This window comes from Oncorhynchus gorbuscha, linkage group LG16, assembly GCF_021184085.1.
Source record: "Oncorhynchus gorbuscha isolate QuinsamMale2020 ecotype Even-year linkage group LG16, OgorEven_v1.0, whole genome shotgun sequence".
NCBI lineage: Eukaryota > Metazoa > Chordata > Actinopteri > Salmoniformes > Salmonidae > Oncorhynchus > Oncorhynchus gorbuscha.
This window is the reverse complement of record NC_060188.1, coordinates 81,238,058-81,259,561: the sequence shown is the minus strand read 5'-3', so window position 1 is coordinate 81,259,561 and position 21,504 is coordinate 81,238,058. Positions and strand designations below refer to the sequence as shown.

General features: G+C 43.7%; 2 protein-coding genes across 5 annotated transcripts; both read left to right on the top strand.

Annotated features, from left to right (window-relative positions):
- The first annotated feature begins 8,760 nt into the window (after positions 1–8,760).
- On the top strand, positions 8,761–9,852 carry LOC123999843 (putative nuclease HARBI1). Its single transcript, XM_046305855.1, has 4 exons — positions 8,761–8,827; positions 8,897–9,012; positions 9,109–9,220; positions 9,315–9,852. The coding sequence occupies exons 1-4, from the start codon at positions 8,761–8,763 to the stop codon at positions 9,683–9,685; spliced, it is 666 nt and encodes a 221-aa protein (XP_046161811.1). The 3' UTR covers positions 9,686–9,852.
- Positions 9,853–16,216: 6,364 nt separating this feature from the next.
- LOC123999190 (transmembrane protein 150C-like) lies at positions 16,217–21,503 on the top strand. 4 transcript variants are annotated; one of them, XM_046304710.1, is made up of 9 exons: positions 16,218–16,532; positions 17,310–17,349; positions 17,544–17,625; positions 17,713–17,766; positions 17,861–17,893; positions 17,982–18,049; positions 18,397–18,524; positions 19,873–20,050; positions 20,297–21,503. In XM_046304710.1, the coding sequence occupies exons 3-9, from the start codon at positions 17,552–17,554 to the stop codon at positions 20,503–20,505; spliced, it is 744 nt and encodes a 247-aa protein (XP_046160666.1). In that variant the 5' UTR covers positions 16,218–16,532; positions 17,310–17,349; positions 17,544–17,551; the 3' UTR covers positions 20,506–21,503. The 4 variants fall into 4 exon arrangements, with proteins under 4 accessions (XP_046160669.1, XP_046160666.1, XP_046160668.1 ...); XM_046304712.1 differs by lacking the exon at positions 16,218–16,532 and adding an exon at positions 16,563–16,915; XM_046304711.1 differs by lacking the exon at positions 16,218–16,532 and adding an exon at positions 16,935–17,139.
- The last annotated feature ends 1 nt before the right edge of the window (position 21,504 follows it).

The window sequence follows — 21,504 nt, the reverse complement described above, 5'->3', positions numbered from 1 at the left end:
GTACTTCAGAGCAAGGACATATTGTAGTTTTAAGTTTTGCAGGATAACTTTTCTCATCACTAGCTGGCATAGCCACAAAGTAATAAAATATTATTTAAAACCTAACTCTCAACTTAACCACACTGCTAACCCTAATGCCTAACCCTACCCAACCCTAACATTACATTAAGACCAAAAAGCAATTTTTGTTTTCATGAATTTTTACAATATAGGCAATTTTGACTTCGCAGCTAACCCATCTAATGGAAATTGCTCAGTTCTGCCTCAAGGACAAGACTCGTCCCAATAATTGTCAACCTGCTCAAGTTTCAAAGTTTCTTTGTCACGTGCAAAGGATGCAAGCTTTTCCCAACATTGAATGCAGTAGTCAATTACAAAGTGAGAGGAAATGTGTGACTGGGTGAGTGACTGGTTGCCGGGAAGTCAGGCGCAGGAGAGCAGAGATGGGTGATAACAGTATAACTTTAATATACACCCTGGCCCAAAGGCACAGGCGAGGCAGCACAAAGCACAACCACGGTAACATGAACCGGATTAAACAAAACAGGTTATAAACAAACCTAGCGCAAGCCAGCCTGTAGCGTAACACCCTACACAAAGAACAATTCCACATACAGACATAGGGGAAACAGAGGGTAATGTATATTTAGTCTGATGAGGGAATGTGAACCCGGTGTGCAGGAGAACTAGACAAAACAAATGGAAAATTAAAGGTGACGTCGACCGCCGAACGAACAAGGAGAGGGACCGACCTCGCAGAACCCGTGACAAAATGATATAAAGTAAAAATATAAAGTAATAATATAAAGTAAACATGAGAACACAAGCTACAGTGGCAAGAAAAATGTGAACACTTCAGAATTACCTGGATTTCTGCAAAAATCAGTCATAAGATTTGAAATGATCTTCATCTTAGTCACAACAATAGACAATCACAGTGTGCTTAATAAACGTATAACACACAAATTATTGTATTTTTCTTGTCTATATTGAATACATCCTTTAAACATTCACAGTGTAGGTTGGAAAAAGTATGTGAACCCCTAGGCTAATGACTTTTCCAAAAGCTAATTGGAGTCAAGAGTCAGCTAACCTGGAGTCCAATAAATGAGACCAGATTGGAGATGTTGGTTAGAGCTGCCTTGCCCTATAAAAAAACACTTACAAAATGTGAGTTTGCTATTCACAAGAAGCATTGCCTGATGTAAACCATACCTCGAACAAAAGAGATCTCAGAAGACCTAAGATTAAGAATAGTTGACTTGCATAAAGCTGGAAAGGGTTACAATAGTATCTCTAAAAGCCGTGATGTTCATCAGTCCACGGTAAGAGACATTGTCTATAAATGGAGAAAGTTCAGCACTGTTGCTACTCTGCCTAGGAGTGGCCATCCTGCAAAGATGACTGCAAGAGCACAGAGCAGAATGCTCAATGAGGTAAAGAAGAATCCTAGAGTGTCAGCTAAAGACTTACAGAAATCTCTGGAACATGCTAACATGATGAGTCTACGATACGTAAAACAATAAACAAGAATGGTGTTCATGGGAGGGCACCACGGAAGAAGCCACTGCTGTCCAAAAAAAACATTGCTGCATGTCTGAAGTTCGCAAAAGTGCACCTGGATGTTCCACAGCGCTACTGGCAAAATATTTTGTGGACAGATTAAACTAAAATTGAGTTGTTTGGAAGGAACACACAACACTGTGTGGAGAAAAAAAGGCACAGCACACCAACATCATCACATCCCAACTGTAAAGTTTGTTGGAAGGAGCATCATGGTTTGGGGCTGCTTTGCTGCCTCAGGGCCTGGACAGCTTGCTATCATCGGCGGAAAAATGAATTCCAAAGTTTATCAAGACATTTTGCAGGAGAATGTCAGGCTATCTGTCTGCCAATTGAAGCTCAACAGAAGTTGGGTGATGCAACAGGACAATGACCCAAAACACAGAAATAAATCAAGAACAGAATGGCTTCAACAGAAGAAAATACGCCTTCTCGAGTGGCCCAGTCAGAGTCCTGACCTCAACCCGATTTAAAATGCTGTGGCATGACAACGAGAACAGTTCACACTAGACATCCTAAGATTATTGCTGAACTGAAACAGTTTTGTAAAGATGAATGGTCCAAAATTCCTCCTGACCGTTGTGCGGGTCTGATCCGCAACTACAGAAAACGCTTGGTTGAGTTTATCACTGCCAAAGGAGGGTTAACCAGCTATTAAATGCAATGGTTCAAATACACTTTCCACACTTCACTGTGAATGTTTACACAGTGTGTTCAATCAAGACGTAAAAACATATAATTGTTTGTGTGTTATTAGTTTAAGCAGACTGTGTTTGTTGTTGTGACTTGATGAAGATCAGAGATGTTATGCAGAAATCCAGGTAATTCCAAAGGGTTCACATACTTTTTCTTGCCACTGTATATACAGGCTCAGTGTCAGTACCAAAATTACAATGTGCAGGGGTAGTTGAGTAACTGTTGCTTCGATGGTGATGAATTCATCTCCAACAATCATTTTAAAAAGGAATAATTTTAACAGGTGCCCTTATACTTATAGATGGAGTTCATTCTCCATATTTAATTCAGCTTGAAACAGGTTGACAACTTCACATTCTTAAATTCTTTGCACTAATTGGTATTTTTTTGTAATCAGATCAGATGTGCAATAGATCTGATGTGAAAAGATCTAATGTTATTGGTCAAAATACCAATTAGTGGAAAAAAATATCTGAATTTGTCTGCCTGCGTAAACGCAGCCATAATGGGGTTAGATTGTGCTTGGAATATTCTCAGTAACTATTCGTTTTTATCCAACTCTTCATGATGCATACTGATATAATAGAATGTTAATACGGTTTCCCTGTTTGAATTAGTTTGGTTCCCCCTGTTTGAATCAGTTTGGATCCCTGTCCCCCTGTTTGAATAACACAAAACCGCACCACTACTCTCAGGAAGACGTGTGTCACTCTGTCATGATGTACTTTATAGTGTGAGTAATTCAGATTTAATTAAATGCAAGACAGAATGTGACAAAAAGCTATATGAGAGCATCTACCAAACTTTGAATCTATCCATTTGATTAATTGGAAATATTAATTTCACTCTACTGTTATGTATAGTGAGAGTTAGCGTTGCCGTAGTGCTTCTAGCTATTAAAACGGTACTGTGTTTATATCAGAGTATCTTTGACAATTGAGCTTGTGTTATATGCTTGTATTTTCCTGTCAGTTGTGGAAGGACTGTTTTGGTTGTATTCTGTACCTGTCTTCTGCAGGCTTTATACTGGGTCTATATCAATAACCTAAACTGTATATTTCTGGTTTAGTTGTTTATACACTGTCTGATTGGGGGGGGGGGACAGAGAGTATGGTGGAGTTTCCTTTGTGATGATTGGATCTGGCTGAGATGATGCATATGATTAATCTGATGTGTAGGTAACTGAATGTACGTACAGTTGAAGTCGGAACTTTACATACACCTTAGCCAAATACATTTTAACTCAGTTTTTCACAATTCCTGACATTTAATCCTAGTAACAATTCCCTGTCTTAGGTCAGTTAGGATCACCACTTGATTTTAAGAATGTGAAATGTCAGAATAATAGTAGAGAGAATGATTTATTTCAGCTTTTATTTCTCTTAACAAAGTCCCAGTGGGTCAGAAATTTACATACACTCAATTAGTATTTGGTAGCATTGCCTTTAAATTGTTTAACTTGGGTCAAACATTTGGGCTAGCCTTCCACAAGCTTCCCACAATAAATTGGAGGAATTGTGGCTCATTCCTCCTGACAGAGCTGGTGTAACGGAGTCAGGTTTGTAGGCCTCCTTGCTCGCACACGCCTTTTCAGTTCTTCCCACAAGTTTTCTATAGGATTGAGGTCATGGCTTTGTGATGGCCACTCCAATACCTTGACTTTGTTGTCCTTTAGCCATTTTGCCACAACTTTGGAAGTATGCTTGGGGTTATTGTCCGTTTGGAAGACCCATTTTCGACCAAGCTTTAACTTCCTGACTGATGTCTTGAGATGTTGCTACAATATATCCACAGAATTTTCCATCCTCATGAATCCATCTATTTTTTGAAGTGCACCAGTCCCTCCTGCAGCAAAGCACCCCCACAACATGATGCTGCCACCCCCGTGCTTCACAGTTGGGATGGTGTTCTTCAACTTGGAAATTGCTCCCAAGGATGAACCAGACTTGTGGAGGTTGTAGTGGCCAATCGGTTCAAATATGACACATCCAAGAACTTTGAATTCAATTATAGACTTTTAATACAAGAGTATAACAAGCCGGAGAGACCCGCGGGACCCACGACCTCTAGAGCTCTCGCTCTCCCTTTTATCTCCATGCATACATCATCAGTTCATCCCCCAATGCAAATACAGTTACATCCCAATCTGTTCGTCCTGCTTGTTCAGCCCAGTAACGCCCACATCTGCTTTCAGCCAGATTATATGATGACAAGACCCTTCCTTTGACCTAAAGATAATATACATCCCCCCTTCATGTGGCCTGTGCTCAGACCCTGTAATTAACCCCATGTGTCCTTTAACTCTAGTTTTTAGTGTGTTCAGCTGCCCTAAGCGTCTATGTGTCTGCATTTTTAGTGTCCCCTACCCCCATGGCCTTTAACCTCTTGCTCCTACCTGGCACGCAGGCGTCCCATCTAGAGATCTGGAAATGCAAATGCACTACGCTAAATGCTAATATTATTAGTTAAAACTCAAACGTTCATTAAAATACACATGCAGGGTATTGAATTAAAGCTACACTCATTGTGAATCCAGGCAACAAGTCAGATTTTTTAAATGCTTTTCGGCGAAAGCATGAGAAGCTATTATCTGATAGCATGTAACACCCCAAAAGACCCGCAGGGGACGTAAACAAAATAATAATAATAATAATTAGCATAGTCGTCGCTACACAAACCGCACAAATAAAATATAAAACATTCATTACCTTTGACCATCTTCTTTGTTGGCACTCCTAGATGTCCCATAATCACTATTGGGTCTTTTTTCGATTAAATCGGTCCATATATAGCCTAGATATCGATCTATGAAGACTGTATGATAAACGGAAAAAAATAGCGTTTCATAACGTAATGTCATTTTTTAAAATTCAAAACGTTGACGATAAACTTTCACAAAACACTTCGAAATACTTTTGTAATGCAACTTTAGGTATTAGTACACGTTAATAAGCGATAAAATTCATCAGGAGGCGAAGTCAATTCTATAGGTGTCCGTCTCGAAAAGATGTCTGAAGAGAGCTCGACCAAAACATCCGGTCGGAGACCGGAGGGAATCGGTTCCCTTGATTCGGTTTGACCAAGAATCAAAGCCGAATCAAATGACAAGACTCTAGACATCGTGTGGAAGCTGTAGGCACTGAAACCTCGGCCTCGTGTAATTCGGTTCACTTTGAACAATTCCTGGAAGTGGCGCATGGATATTTATTTCCATTTTCAGTGATCAGATTTTCCTGCACTTTTCGATGAAACGCACGTTCTGTTATAGTCACAGCAGTGATTTAACCAGTTTTATAAACGTCTGAGTGTTTTCTATCCACACACACTAATCATATGCATATACTATATTCCTGGCATGAGCAGCAGAGCGCTGAAATGTTGCGCGATTTTTAACAGAATGTTCGAAAAAGTAGGGGGTAGGAGTAAGAGGTTAACTGCTTCCTGCCCTATACAATAGAAAATGCATTTTTACCAGAACAGGAATGAACCCATAAGTGTACCTTTCTCTTTTGTTATCAAATCATGTATATAATTTCTCCCACCAGGGGCCTGTTGCACAAAAGTAGAATTAAGACATCCGGGATAAATGACTCAGCTGAGCTCAATGAAGCCAAAACATGTGCATCCAGGCTTAATTGGTTGCACAAAGACCAAGCCAGGATGAGCAGACACGGATTCATTAAGCCAGGTGAAACCAATCCTGGATAGGTGCATGCTCACGGCTCACTCAAATAGACCCCGCCACAGATCACAGATCACAGATTAACTGATTTACCATGGCAACTAGAGCCGCGTACTTTTCCCCGTCGGAAGCACAAATCCTCATGGAGGCATACGAGGAGGTAAAAGATATAATTAAGAAGAAAGGCAACACCGCCACAGTGATAAAGCAAAGAGAAAAAGCGTGGCAAAGTATTGCAGACCGCCTGAATGCGTAAGTAGTGCACAATTACACACTCACCGCTCCGCTGAAACATCACAATTACAATTCAAATATTTAATTCACATCTCCAAAAACGCAGTTGTACTGTAATTATGAAACGGTTAAATTTTTAATTGAAATGCACTGCAGATATGAGTGAAATTGTGTAAAGTAAGTCCATCACACTGTATAAAGCTATGATAAATTATTATTAAAGCCTTACATTATTATTTAACGTTACTACGCTCAGTACGGTTTAATCTTAGCCGTTGTACTCTGCTTCTTATGTTGTCCACCGTTTTTTTTGTGTTTCTCCTGCTTTCATTAATGTAAAGCTGCTTTGACAGAATGAAACAATTGTGAAAAGTGCTATATAAATAAAATTTAATTGAATAAATAGATGAGCTATAATAATAATCACTTTAATTTATATAGCGCCTTTCAAAGGACCCAAGGTCGGTTGCTCACTGCACTGCAAAAATGTCTTTCTTACTTAGTATTTTTGTCTTGTTTTCAGTAAAAAAAAAATATCTAAAAAAACATCTTGAATATTTTCTTGAGCAAAATTACCTAGGAAAATAAGCAAAAAAATCTGTCAGTGAAACGAGAACTTTTCTAAAATTAAGTGTTTATGGAAAAAGTAAACTTATTTCAAGAGAATTTTTATTATATTGACAGATTTTTTATTTGCTTGTTTTAAGCACACATTTACTTAAAGTTTATATTTTTTGTCTAAACTATACTTATTTTGCTAGGTCATTTAGCAAATCAAGAAAATACATCTTTATTTAAGTTTTTTTTTTGTTGATATTTTTACTGAAAACAAGACAAAAATACCAAGTAATTTTTGCAGTGTGACTCCATTAAATGTGTGTGTGTGTGTGTAGATTAAACATGAACGGGCCAAAACGGACATGGCAGCAGGTCAAAATCAAATACAAGAACATTCTGCAGAATGGTATGGTCCCTGACTAATATTTAACAAAGCACAAGCATATATTGTACCCAGAAGGTGCCTGCTCACACATTGTCTGTACTGTTTTAGCAGTGAAAAAGAATACCCACAGACAAGGCATGGGTGGTGGGTCACCAAAGGCTGACCTTACCCCAGCAGAGGACATGGCCTTGGAGCTAAATAAAGGCAGGCCCGTCTTAGAGGGGATCCCTGGGGGGAAAGAGACGAGCATAGGTTCCTCCCAAGATGCCACCCGCTTCATTCAAGGTATGTCCTTCCATCTCTACATGGGATACAACCACATTCATATTGAATCAATTTGGACTGTCTGACTTTGGTCCTGTTAGAGCCACCAGCACAAGCACCAGACGATGCTGATCCAGTGAGTACTCCATCAAAGGCATACTGTAGGCCTGGCATGTCTTGTCTACTAGCTTCAATATGAATCCGATTAAATGTGATAGGGTGAAGGCCCCAGTGCAGCAGCAACAGCACATGATGGAGACGATGATGATGAGGAGGAGACCATCTCTCTGGATTCCAGAAGGCATGAGGTATCATGGTAAGACTGTGAAAGTACTATTTACTCTACAATGGTGAGGAGTCCTCATCAAAATCAAAAAATCTAATTTCTTTTACAGGACCCAGATGCTATACAGTGGGAAAACCAGCCTGGCAACATAGTGCGTATTAATAAAAGGACACCACATCCTGCCAAATTCCAGCTGCGCTAATTGTATTGTGTTCACAGAGCTCACAAGCTATCAGAAAGTTGTATGGCAACCACCTCCGGCGCCAAATAGAACTGGCAGACATAGACATTCAGTACAAGAAGAAAAAGATGGAAAATCTTGCACTGGAGTCCAAAATAAAAAAGAGGACAATTAGGAAACTGGACCTTGAAATAAAAAAACTTGAGAGGGAGGTGAGATATGCCTTCAATGTACACTGTATGCTAACTGGAACACAAATGTATTAATCATTATTTGTATTTCCTCCCCCAGCTCCAAGAAGATGACACAGCTCAAAATAAAAATTAGGTATATTCTCGTAAAGTCAAGTGAGCCATGACATATGAGCTCTTATTGTGAGCACACAGGACGGTGGCATCTTTCTAAGCTTTTTTTTATTTTCCCAGCAATCAGTACAACCAAGTCATCGTTATAAGGCATCGCCCTCTTTTGCCCACCCCCCCAGCACCAGGTGTGGCCACTAGCCTATATGAAGGCCCAAAATTGTGTGTTCCTTTCTGCTCTGACAATGGCATGCCCATTCGTGCGAGATGTGGTGGATGAAGAAGCACTTGTGCTGAGGAGAGCCTTCAGGCGAGAAAGGGTCTTCAGGGACCGGTTGGACCCACTGGCCTTCCCTGACGACCATCTATATGAAAGATACAGGTTTTCTGCAGATGGCATCAGGTATCTATGCAGACTACTGGGTCCCAGGATTAAGCACCGCACTGCACGGAGCCATGCACTGAGTGTGGAGCAAATGGTTTGTGTGGCCTTGCGCTTTTTTGCTAGTGGAGCCTTCCTGTACTCAGTGGGGGATGCAGAACAGCTGAACAAGGCCACAATTTGCCGCACAATAAGGAGTGTGTGTCTGGCTATCAAAGCATTAGCAGATGTCTTCATCTCCTTCCCTGGCCACAGAAGACTGTGACATCAAAGAGGAGTTCTATAGGATTGCAGGTAAGAGGATCTACAAATTACAGGACAACTGTTAACACATAGTAGGATACTCATTACTTTGTGTGACAGGTTTCCCCAATGTCATTGGTGCAGTGGACTGCACACACATAAGGATAAAAGCCCCCTCAGGTGCCCATGAGGCTGATTTTGTGAATAGGAAATCCTTTCACAGCATTAATGTTCAGGTGAACATAACTTTTTGATATTGTCCATTGACGAACACTCTGCATTGCCAGTGATGTGCATTGATTGGTGTAATATTCCTCATCTTATGATTTCAGATGGTCTGCAATGCTGACTGTGTGATCAGCAATGTTGTGGCAAAATGGCCTGGCTCAGTCCATGACTCCAGAATCTTTCGGGCCTCTGAAATCTATCAGTGCCTATCACAAGGTAAGCCACACAACCCCTATTTATAACCATCATGGCTGTGTCAAGAATATCACTGTGTTTATGAGGTAGTAATGATAAGATTTTGTGTTAACAGGTGAATTCTCTGGTGTGTTGCTGGGAGACAGGGGGTATGGCTGCCAGCCTTTTCTCCTGACACCTTTCACAGACCCCCAGGAAGCACAGCAGGCCTACAACCATGCCCATGCCAGGACCAGGGCCAGAGTTGAAATGACCTTTGGCCTCCTGAAGGCACGCTTTCACTGCCTTCACGAATTAAGGGTCAGCCCTGTTAGGGCATGTGATATTACTGTGGCTTGTGCTGTCCTCCACAATGTGGCCTGCCTGAGGAAGGAGAGGGCCCCCAGAGTGCCACCAGCCATGGACTGGGACAATCCGGCAATCTTCCCTGATGACGACAGTGGTCGGCTGCTGAGGGACCAATATGTGTTGAATTATTTTAGTTAGTATGTGTGCTTTCAATTTTGGTTAAATATGTCCTGCGGTGGCAGAGGAATTTGGTTTTTTTTGGGTTCGTTTTTTTACGAATTTGGCCTCTTATGATGTTTGTGCGGTATACTGTGTGTAATACAAGGCTGCAGGGAGGCTACTGCATCCATTCATTTGTCTGTTCAGTTGACGTGTATGGATTTGTCCTGCATTTATTTTAGTGTGCAGACATGCAGGGTGTGTTATATACAGACTTTGAATGTGTATGTATCATTTTGTATAATATGCTTGGATTCTGTGCTTTCCATCTTGTAGAGTCACTGTGACTTCAGTTTCGAAAGGAGCTGATGGTTTACCTGCTTTGTTTTGTCCTTATTCAATAAAGGAACATAATGTTACACATTGTGTTTTTATATTCATATGGAATGTGTATTTGTTTATATGACAGAGTACTAGGGCCACACTGAAGAAAAAGGATAAAGTCATAAATTTATGAGGCTGGTTCTTTCTGCAGAAAAGCTACATATTGTTTTTACAGTTTTGATTACATTTACATTACATTTAAGTCATTTAGCAGACGCTCTTATCCAGAGCGACTTACAAATTGGTGCATTCACCTTATGACATCCAGTGGGACAGTCACTTAACAATAGTGCATCTAAAACTTAGGGGGGGTGGGGTGAGAGGGATTACTTAACCTATCCTAGGTATTCCTTAAAGAGGTGGGGTTTCAGGTGTCTCCGGAAGGTGGTGATTGACTCCGCTGTCCTGGCGTCGTGAGGGAGTTTGTTCCACCATTGGGGGCCAGGGCAGCGAACAGTTTTGACTGGGCTGAGCGGGAGCTGTACTTCCTCAGTGGTAGGGAGGCGAGCAGGCCAGAGGTGGATGAACGCAGTGCCCTTGTTTGGGTGTAGGGCCTGATCAGAGCCTGGAGGTACTGAGGTGCCGTTCCCCTCACAGCTCCGTAGGCAAGCACCATGGTCTTGTAGCGGATGCGAGCTTCAACTGGAAGCCAGTGGAGAGAACGGAGGAGCGGGGTGACGTGAGAGAACTTGGGAAGGTTGAACACCAGACGGGCTGCGGCGTTCTGGATGAGTTGAAGGGTTTAATGGCACAGGCAGGGAGCCCAGCCAACAGCGAGTTGCAGTAATCCAGACGGGAGATGACAAGTGCCTGGATTAGGACCTGCGCCGCTTCCTGTGTGAGGCAGGGTCGTACTCTGCGGATGTTGTAGAGCATGAACCTACAGGAACGGGCCACCGCCTTGATGTTAGTTGAGAACGACAGGGTGTTGTCCAGGATCACACCAAGGTTCTTGGCGCTCTGGGAGGAGGACACAGTGGAGTTGTCAACCGTGATGGCGAGATCATGGAACGGGCAGTCCTTCCCCGGGAGGAAGAGCAGCTCCGTCTTGCCGAGGTTCAGCTTGAGGTGGTGATCCGTCATCCACACTGATATGTCTGCCAGACATGCAGAGATGCGATTCGCCACCTGGTCATCAGAAGGGGAAAGGAGAAGATTAATTGTGTGTCGTCTGCATAGCAATGATAAGAGAGACCATGTGAGGTTATGACAGAGCCAAGTGACTTGGTGTATAGCGAGAATAGGAGAGGGCCAAGAACAGAGCCCTGGGGGACACCAGTGGTGAGAGCGCGTGGTGAGGAGACAGATTCTCGCCACGCCACCTGGTAGGAGCGACCTGTCAGGTAGGGACGCAATCCAAGCGTGGGCCGCGCCGGAGATGCCCAACTCGGAGAGGGTGGAGAGGAGGATCTGATGGTTCACAGTATCGAAGGCAGCCGATAGATCTAGAAGGATGAGAGCAGAGGAGAGAGAGTTAGCTTTAGCAGTGCGGAGCGCCTCCGTGATACAGAGGAGAGCAGTCTCAGTTGAATGACTAGTCTTGAAACCTGACTGATTTGGATCAAGAAGGTCATTCAGAGAGAGATAGCGGGAGAGCTGGCCAAGGACGGCACGTTCAAGAGTTTTGGAGAGAAAAGAAAGAAGGGATACTGGTCTGTAATTGTTGACATCGGAGGGATCGAGTGTAGGTTTTTTCAGAAGGGGTGCAACTCTCGCTCTCTTGAAGACGGAAGGGACGTAGCCAACGGTCAGGGATGAGTTGATGAGCGAGGTGAGGTAAGGGAGAAGGTCTCCGGAAATGGTCTGGAGAAGAGAGGAGGGGATAGGGTCAAGCGGGCAGGTTGTTGGGCGGCCGGCCGTCACAAGACGCGAGATTTCATCTGGAGAGAGAGGGGAGAAAGAGGTCAGAGCATAGGGTAGGGCAGTGTGAGCAGAACCAGCGGTGTCGTTTGACTTAGCAAACGAGGATCGGATGTCGTCGACCTTCTTTTCAAAATGGTTGACGAAGTCATCTGCAGAGAGGGAGGAGGGGGGAGGGGGCGGAGGATTCAGGAGGGAGGAGAAGGTGGCAAAGAGCTTCCTAGGGTTAGAGGCAGAAGCTTGGAATTTAGCGTGGTAGAAAGTGGCTTTAGCAGCAGAGACAGAGGAGGAAAATGTAGAGAGGAGGGAGTGAAAGGATGCCAGGTCCGCAGGGAGGCGAGTTTTCCTCCATTTCCGCTCGGCTGCCCGGAGCCCTGTTCTGTGAGCTCGCAATGAGTCATCGAGCCACGGAGCGGGAGGGGAGGACCGAGCCGGCCTGGAGGATAGGGGACATAGAGAGTCAAGGGATGCAGAGAGGGAGGAGAGGAGGGTTGAGGAGGCAGAATCAGGAGATAGGTGGGAGAAGGTTTGAGCGGAGGGAAGAGATGATAGGATGGAAGAGGAGAGAGTAGCGGGGGAGAGAGAGCGAAGGTTGGGACGGCGCGATACCATCCGAGTAGGGGCAGTGTGGGAGGTGTTGGATGAGAGCGAGAGGGAAAAGGATACAAGGCAGTGGTCGGAGACTTGGAGGGGAGTTGCAATGAGGTTAGTGGAAGAACAGCATCTAGTAAAGATGAGGTCGAGCGTATTGCCTGCCTTGTGAGTAGGGGGAAGGTGAGAGGGTGAGGTCAAAAGAGGAGAGGAGTGGAAAGAAGGAGGCAGAGAGGAAAGAGTCAAAGGTAGACGTGGGGAGGTTAAAGTCGCCCAGAACTGTGAGAGGTGAGCCGTCCTCAGGAAAGGAGCTTATCAAGGCATCAAGCTCATTGATGAACTCTCCGAGGAACCTGGAGGGCGATAAATGATAAGGATGTTAAGCTTGAAAGGGCTAGTGACTGTGACAGCATGGAATTCAAAGGAGGCGATAGACAGATGGGTAAGGGGAGAAAGAGAGAATGACCACTTGGGAGAGATGAGGATCCCGGTGCCACCACCCCGCTGACCAGACGCTCTCGGGGTGTGCGAGAACACGTGGGCGGACGAAGAGAGAGCAGTAGGAGTAGCAGTGTTGTCTGTGGTGATCCATGTTTCCGTCAGGGCCAAGAAGTCGAGGGACTGGAGGGAGGCATGGGCTGAGATGAACTCTGCCTTGTTGACCGCAGATTGGCAGTTCCAGAGGCTACCGGAGACCTGGAACTCCACGTGGGTCGTGCGCGCTGGGACCACCAGAGTAGGGTGGCCGCGGCCACGCGGTGAGGAGCGTTTGTATGGTCTGTGCAGAGAGGAGAGAACAGGGATAAACCGACACATAGTTGACAGGCTACAGAAGAGGCTACGCTAATGCAAAGGAGATTGGAATGACAAGTGGACTACACGTCTCGAATGTTCAGAAAGTTAAGCTACGTAGCAAGAATCTTATTGACCAAAATGATTAAAATGATACAGTACTGCTGAAGTAGGCCAGCTGGCAGTGGGTGCGTTGTTGACACTACACTAATCAAGTCGTTCCGTTGAGTGTAATAGTTTCTGCAGTGTTGCTATTCGGGGCTAGCAGGCTAGCTAGCAGTGTTGTTTACGTTACGTTGCGTTAAAAGAACGACAATAGATGGCTAGCGAACCTAGAAAATCGCTCTAGACTACACAATTATCTTTGATACAAAGACGGCTATGTAGCTAGCTAAGTAGCTAGCTACGATCAAACAAATCAAACCGTTGTACTGTAATGAAAATGAAGTGAAAATGTGATACAACCTGTGAATGCGACCGGGTAGTTGAGTTCTATACAGAAGACGTTGGCTAGCGTTGGCTAGCTGTTGGCTAGCTAGCAGAGTCACCTACGTTAAGGACGACAAATAGCTGGCTAGCTAACCTCGGTAAATTAAGATAATCACTCTAAGACTACACACTCTAAACCTAAACAACACAATTATCTTGGATACGATGATACGATGATACGAAGACAGCAAAGACAGCTATGTAGCTAGCTGACACTAAACTAATCAAGTCGTTCAGTTGAGTGTAACAGTTTCTCCAGTGCAGCTAATCAGTGGACGTTAGCTAGCTGGCTAGTGAAGACTAGTGAAGACTACGTTAGGACGGCGAAATACGATAATTACGCAATTATCTTTTGATACAAAGACGGCTATGTAGCTAGCTGAGAAGAAATTGCTAAGATAAGACAAATCAAACCGTTGTGATATAATGAAATATAATGAAAAAGTTATACTACCCGTTGGAGCGACGTGCAGATGCGACCACTCGCTCCAACCGGACAATGTGATACTTAATATTCTGGCACATCAGCATGTCTTTGTTTATGAAACCATACTGAAGTACAATTTCACGAAATGCCCCGCATCTGTCATTTTAGCAACTGTCCTCCTTTAAAACAACTGGTTACAATATTATGACTTGTCTTTTTTTTCCCTCTGTGGCCCTAATATTCTATCATTTTATATATAGTCTATGGGAAACTGTAAATTATCTAATGATAGCAACATCTAAAAATCATTTTTTATCCAAAATCATTGAAATTAATGATCACAAACGTTTAAATAATGACAGTGGGTCTAGTTATATGTGATAACAATGTATAGTGAGCAGTGAAATAATTATTGGTTTCCATTTGTGGTGACTGCTGACTGACATTAGGGATGAGATTAAATAGATCCTGGAATTTAGCCTGGTCTGGAGCAGGCTAGCTCCACAGAATAAATCTCCATGGTAATTTATACCATAACATATCCTCCTGCCCCCTATCCATCTTTAGTGCAACCGGATTACGGATCAATTGAGCCAGGATCACCAAGATATCCTGGCTTAATCCCTTATCCTAGTTTTGTGCAACAGGCCCCAGGTCTACAAATTGAAATACATCCACAGGTACACCTCCAATTGACTAAAATTATGTCAATTAGACTATCAGAACCTTCTAAAGCCATGACATCTTTTTCTGGAATTTTCCAAGACGTTTAAATGCACAGTCAACTTAGTGTATGTAAACTTCTTTGTGATACAGTGAATTATAAGTGAAATAATCTGTCTGTAAACAATTGTTGAAAAAATGACTTGTGTCATGCACAAAGTAGATGTCCTAACCGACATGCCAAAACTATAGTTTGTTCACAAGAAATTTGTGGAGTCTTGTGACTTCAACTATATGTACGTATGTGTATCATCAATATTATAGCTAAGATAAATTATTTTATAGATATACTTCATGTGTGTGTTAGTTGGCTTTGTGCCATTCATTAGAGAGGACTTTTTCAATAATAAACTGTTGGATATGAAAGTTCGGTGTTTATGTTTATTGCCTGGAAAATAAGCAGATTTTCCTCCCAATTCCTGTGAGGGTCGAGGTACATTTATTCATTTGCTTTTTCAGTTGAATCACAGAAGATCCATGATGTTTTTCTTAAATGAACAACATGCCAATGTAACATGATGCTATTATAGTAGCATTATTTCATTAGCATAATTGAATAACATTAGCATAATTGAATAAACCAGAAATCCACATACAGTGCATTCGGAAAGTATTCAGACCCTGAATGAAGCATGGTGGTGGGAGCATCATGCTGTGGGGATATTTTTCAGTGCCAGGGACTGGGTTACTAGTCAGGATCGAGGGAAAGATGAACAGAGCAAAGTACAGAGAGATCCTTGATGAAAACTCGCACACCTTCCAACAGGACAACGACCCTAAGCACACAGCCAAGACAACGCAGTAGTGGCTTCGGGAAAAGTCTCTGAATATCCTTGAGTGGTCCAGCCAAAGCCCGGACTTGAACCCAATCGAACATCTCTGGAGAGACCTGAAAATAGCTGTGCACTCCCCATGACATAGCTTGAGAGGATCTGCAGAGAAGAATGGGAGAATCTCCCCAAATACAGGTGCCAAGCTTGTAGCATCATACACAAGATTCAAGGCTGTAATCACTGCCAAAGGCGCTTCAACAATGTACTGAGTAAAGGGTCTGAATACTTATGTAAATGTGATATTTCAGTTTTTTATTTTCAATACTTTTGCAAAAGTGTCTAAAAAACTGTTTTTGCTTTGTCATTATGGGGTATTGTGTGTAGTTTGATGAGAGAGGATTTAAAAAAATAAGGCTGTAATGTAACAACATTTGGATAAAATGAAGGGTTCTGAATAATTTCTGAATGCACCCTACCCTACCTCTTAGTGAAGTGTCCCACAGCAGAGCAGCTACAGGTTGCCTACTATCACGACACAGGTTCTAGTGTAGGATAGGACAGTTTACATGCTGGAAACGAGGCTTACTGCTGTTGCTCTTTCCTACGGTAGAAGGCTCTTTCCTCGCTCGCCTAAATATTCAGTGCTGCAAAGAAAAGGTTCGCCCATGGCCACAGTGTATATTCGCGACTGCACACTCCATTTCACTATCTCCGGATTTAGTGCTCTCAGGCACATGTTTATATGACCATTTGTGACTACGACTGATAACAAAACTGCGTGTTTCAGTCAATTATCAAATTAGAAGAAGACGGAATCTAAATCCAACAGGGGCTGGCTGGCAACGAGGTATTTCATTTTTCTGTCTGACGATTGATCAGAGACAGATAGAGGGGGTTATTGTGATTGGGGAAGGTATCCTCCATTTTAAAGGTTGTGGGGAACAATACAATAAAACACTGTTTGGGAAAGTGAGCTGTTATCAGTGACCTACATGTCAATCTGTCGCTGTTGTGAAAGTATCATGGTAGAAATTGCATAATATATTGACAGGGTAGGTGTTAAATACCTAACCGGTCCGCGGTAGAATGTAAAATGTAGGCCTACATGCTCGCTACATCGTTTTCATTCAAGGCTATGCACTAAGGCACACACATTCACCTATCTATGCAGTCATCACAAAAATATACATTTTCTTGGCTCAATCTGATGCACGTGGAAATTGACTGTCGGTGAGTGATTGTTATTGCTGTTGCTGTACTGAGTGGCTGTAATAAATAGTGTTTTATTGGTCGTCCTTGGCTATTTGCATTCCCCAGCTTTGTAGACACGGGAGCTGTACAGTAGCAGTGGTGCTGAAATCAACGGCTGCAGAACATTGGCCCAATGGGCTTTTCGCCGCTATCCAGTGCTGAAATGATTCTGGTTCTAGATACATACACCTTTCCGTTTACATGTCAGTTAATTCAAGGTTTTAATAAGTGCAATTAATTACACGAGCCTTACGTTAACTAATTGTTGTAAGAGCCTAGCAAGCTACTAGCCATTCAATGTTAGGTTAATCCGGAAGAGGTAACTGCAGTCTCAAATTGTAAAAACACATAATATTGTGTTTTTCTTCTGTAGATTAACCCCCGGACCTGACTTTGGCTTGGTCTTATCATTCGTAAGTGTGGCATTGGAACAGAACAGCATTTCTGTACTTCTATTTTGAGTTACAGTAATTCCCTCAAACATCTCAGGACAGGTTTGACATGTTCTGCCGCAGGTTGTTCTAAAACAGTTCAACCTCCTTCCATTTCCTGTCTCACCATTTCCAGGGAGTGGAGAAGTTTAAAATGTTTTTTTGTTTGTTTACAGGAGACACCATGAGGAAGTGCAGTCCCTGGACGTTTCTCCCTATCATGTACTCTCTCTTCACAGCCGCTGGACTCTGGGTTGTGTAAGTGTCTTATTTTTCCAGATCTCACGCACCATTCGGCTTTACAGCTGTGTGTGACTTTAACATAAATTACTACTTTGGTTACAGGTATTTTATAGCTGTTGAAGATGAGAAGATAACACCCCTGAGTTCAGAATACAAGTAAGGTGGAATATAAATGAAGAATGTAGAAATATGTTATTCCAGTCATTATGACCATGCACTATTTCTAAACATTAGATGCAATTTTTCACAGGCGATCTGGAACTAAATCCCCTCCATATATAAGGTACACAGCCTATGAGTACCAACCTAATTGGTTAGTGATCTTTACCTAGGATTTGTGCTTCCTGTCAATACAATTCTCTCTCTCTCAGCATTGCAGGCAATGCTCCCCCAGCCAGCTGTGTTTTTAGCCAGGTCATGAACCTGGCTGCCTTCGTAGGTAAGCCTGATGCATGTTCTCCTATCTTCTATCATAGAAAGTTTACATGTACATGAAAACATATTGGACATTGTACCATAATAATGGCAGGATATGAGATGGACGATAGAGACAAGAATAGAAACAACAGGATTATAAAATGGGGAAGTACTGTCTATTGATTTGGATGGATTTACAGTCAGCAGTTCCAGCAGCAGAACATGTAATGCTCATTACAAAGTTCTTGATGAGGTTAGTATTGAGCAGAAACAAAAGCCTGCACACCCTGTGGGTCCCCAGTACAAGGAATGAAATGGCTAGAGAGACTGCCAGAACAGAGAGATCCCTTATGGGTCTTCTCCTTTCAGGGTTCATCATTGGTGTCCTCAGATACCTGCAGCTGAAGCCCCGGGTCCATAAACCCTGGCTCAATATTGGCAGTCTGGTGGCCCTGTCCCTGGCCTGCTTCGGCATGACCTTGGTGGGAAACTTCCAGGTAGGAGTCGCTGGCTCTGTCCAGAAAATAAACCTTCAGCCCCTAGACACTTCCCCTAGTCCCTAACTTCCCCTTTCCCAAACTTGGTCCTTGGGACCCAAAGGGGTGCACGTTTAGTTTCTTGCCCTAGCACTACACAGCTGATTCAATCAATCAACTAATCATCAAGCTTTGATTATTTGAATCAGCTGTCTAGTACTAGGGCAAAAACCAAAACATGCACCCAGGGCGGGCCCCAGGACCGAGTTTGGGAAACACTTCCTTAATCGCTAGACCAGGGCTCTCCAACCCTGTTCCCAGAGAGCTACCCCCCTGTAGGTTTTCGCTTCAACCCTGTTCCCAGAGAGCTACCCCCCTGTAGGTTTTTGCTCCAACCCTGTTCCCAGAGAGCTACCCCCCTGTCGGTTTTCACTCCAACCCTGTTCCCAGAGAGCTACCCCCCTGTAGGTTTTCGCTCCAACCCTGTTCCCAGAGAGCTACCCCCCTGTAGGTTTTCGCTCCAACCCTGTTCCCAGAGCTACCCCCTGTAGGTTTTCACTCCAACCCTGTTCCCAGAGAGCTACCCCCTGTAGGTTTTCACTCCAACCCTGTTCCCAGAGATACCCCCTGTAGGTTTTCGCTCCAACCCTGTTCCCAGAGAGCTACCCCCTGTAGGTTTTTGCTCCAACCCTGTTCCCTTAGAGCTACCCCCTGTAGGTTTTCGCTCCAACCCTGTTCCCAGAGAGCTACCCCCTGTAGGTTTTTGCTCCAACCCTGTTCCCTTAGAGCTACCCCCTGTAGGTTTTCGCTCCAACCCTGTTCCCAGAGAGCTACCCCCCTGTAGGTTTTCACTCCAACCCTGTTCCCAGAGAGCTACCCCCCTGTAGGTTTTCGCTCCAACCCTGTTCCCAGAGAGCTACCCCCCTGTAGGTTTTCGCTCCAACCCTGTTCCCAGAGAGCTACCCCCCTGTAGGTTTTCGCTCCAACCCTGTTCCCGAGAGCTACCCCCTGTAGGTTTTCGCTCCAATCCCAGTTATAACTAACCCGATTCAGCTTTTCAACCAGCTAATTATTAGAATTAGGTGCGCTAAATTTGGGTTGGCACGAAGGAGGTAGGCTCTCCAGGAACAGGGTTGGAAAGCCCTGCCCTAGACTGTCCCTGGCGTACTTCGTAGGAGTCACTAGTCTTACACAACCCTTAGCCCCTACATACAGACCCAAAACGTTTGAGTACCACTGACAAAATCTACAAAAACCTCATCTTGGTTTGCAGTGATAGTCAGATTTTTATCAGTGTGTGTAGCAGGGTCACAGTAATGAAATAGATAACAGCCATGTCTGTCATCTGTCTGTAATGTGTCTGATCCAGCTGTCAAATGATGAGGAGCTCCACAACATTGGGACGTCCATGACGTTTGGCCTGGGGACGTTGTTCTGCTGGGTGCAATCTGTCATCACCCTGAAGGTCAACCTGAGGAACGAGGGCCGGAGGGCGGGCATCCCTCGCTTCCTACTGTCAGGGGCTGTCACCGCCTGCATGCTGCTCTGTATCCTTCCTCTGGCTTGCACCAGGGACTCACTGTCACTTAGCAGGCGCTTTTAAACAAAGAGACTTACGGTACAGTGAGGGCATTACTATGGGTATGTTGGCTGGATACAGCTGTAGTGGTGGAAACCTTTCACTTATTCAGTTAAATCAGTGTTTACCTTGAAAGAGGAAGCCAGGAATTACGCATTTTGAAAGTACATTTTGTAAAGTGTTTGTTTTGACCCTTAACCCCCACCCCGCTCAGACTTTGCCCTAATGGCGCAACGTCTTCACATGCACGCGGCGCGTGCGCAATGGGCGCTGGTCATGTTCTTCCTGGGCTTTCTCGCCACCTTTGCCATCGAGTTCAGACACTACCACTTCGAGATTGTCTGCACCGACGACCGCGATCCACCTCTCAGCCTCTCAGAAACCTTCTCTGAGGTGTCGGAGTACCAGTCGGACCAGCTATAGGGCGGCTCCAGAGGACAGAAGCAGCTATAGGGCGGCTCCAGAGAACAGAACCAGCTATAGGGCGGCTCCAGAGAACAGAACCAGCTATAGGGCGGCTCCAGAGAACAGAACCAGCTATAGGGCGGCTCCAGAGAACAGAACCAGCTATAGAGCTTTGGCGTACTACAAAATTTAGCTTGTCTGTGGTTGTCAGTTGGTGGTCATTTACAAATTAACATATTTGTAAGGGCTCCAGTTTGTCTCTGTTAGTTACTGAAGAAGAGTTAGTCAAAAACTACTGCATGTTTCCCTGTCTGAACACAGCCTGTGAACGACTGTCTTTCTACTACTACTGTACCTTGAGGTGATATTTCAAAAGCAACAAACTCTTTCCATGAGCACAAAGGCATCATTATCTTTGTCAACTCATCAACAGTAACAGGGATGTTCGCTAAATGGTTTAATTGAAGATGGATGTGCATGAAGATGGCTGTTTTATGTAGCTGTGAGTTGTAGAAGGATAGATAACTCAGATTGATAGTGACACTACCCCACTGACCTTCCTTTCATATGAATGCAGCCAAATCCTCAATAGAATGTGTGATGGGAGTCATCACCACTCCCATTTTGAGTCTTCTCATTCTACCGACAGAGGTATTCTGCTGCGTTCTCTCTATTTCATGTCCGTCTGTCTACCTCCCTCTATTTTCAACCTGAATTAAGACAGACAACAGTTTGTGATGAAGCCGATCTCAGCTTCTCTGTGAAGATGAGTAGTACACTAGTATTATCATCCAGGTACAATGATGCCATTTTGAACCATATCACTGTTGCACCCATTAAACACAAGTCATGGGAACCTTTTTCAGTGTTCTCTCTATTTCACATTTCTTAGTACAACACTAGGCTTTATCATTACCATTCAAGCATAACAGACAAATGCATCTTAGTGTTGTACTGCTGTTTGTTAGAACATTACAATTATATTTTACAATAAAACTTGTCTTTGCATTCTGATTG

Bases quoted from the DNA above. Each gene is read 5' to 3' on its own strand.
- LOC123999843 (XM_046305855.1), top strand. From the start codon at position 8,761: ATGTCTTCATCTCCTTCCCTGGCCACAGAAGACTGTGACATCAAAGAG. The intron at 9,013-9,108 runs GTGAACATAACT...TTATGATTTCAG, and splicing joins TTCACAGCATTAATGTTCAG to ATGGTCTGCAATGCTGACTG. The intron at 9,221-9,314 runs GTAAGCCACACA...TTGTGTTAACAG, and splicing joins CTATCAGTGCCTATCACAAG to GTGAATTCTCTGGTGTGTTG.
- LOC123999190 (XM_046304713.1), top strand. From the start codon at position 17,552: ATGAGGAAGTGCAGTCCCTGGACGTTTCTCCCTATCATGTACTCTCTC. The intron at 17,626-17,712 runs GTAAGTGTCTTA...CTTTGGTTACAG, and splicing joins GCCGCTGGACTCTGGGTTGT to GTATTTTATAGCTGTTGAAG. The intron at 20,051-20,296 runs GTATCCTTCCTC...CACCCCGCTCAG, and splicing joins CACCGCCTGCATGCTGCTCT to ACTTTGCCCTAATGGCGCAA.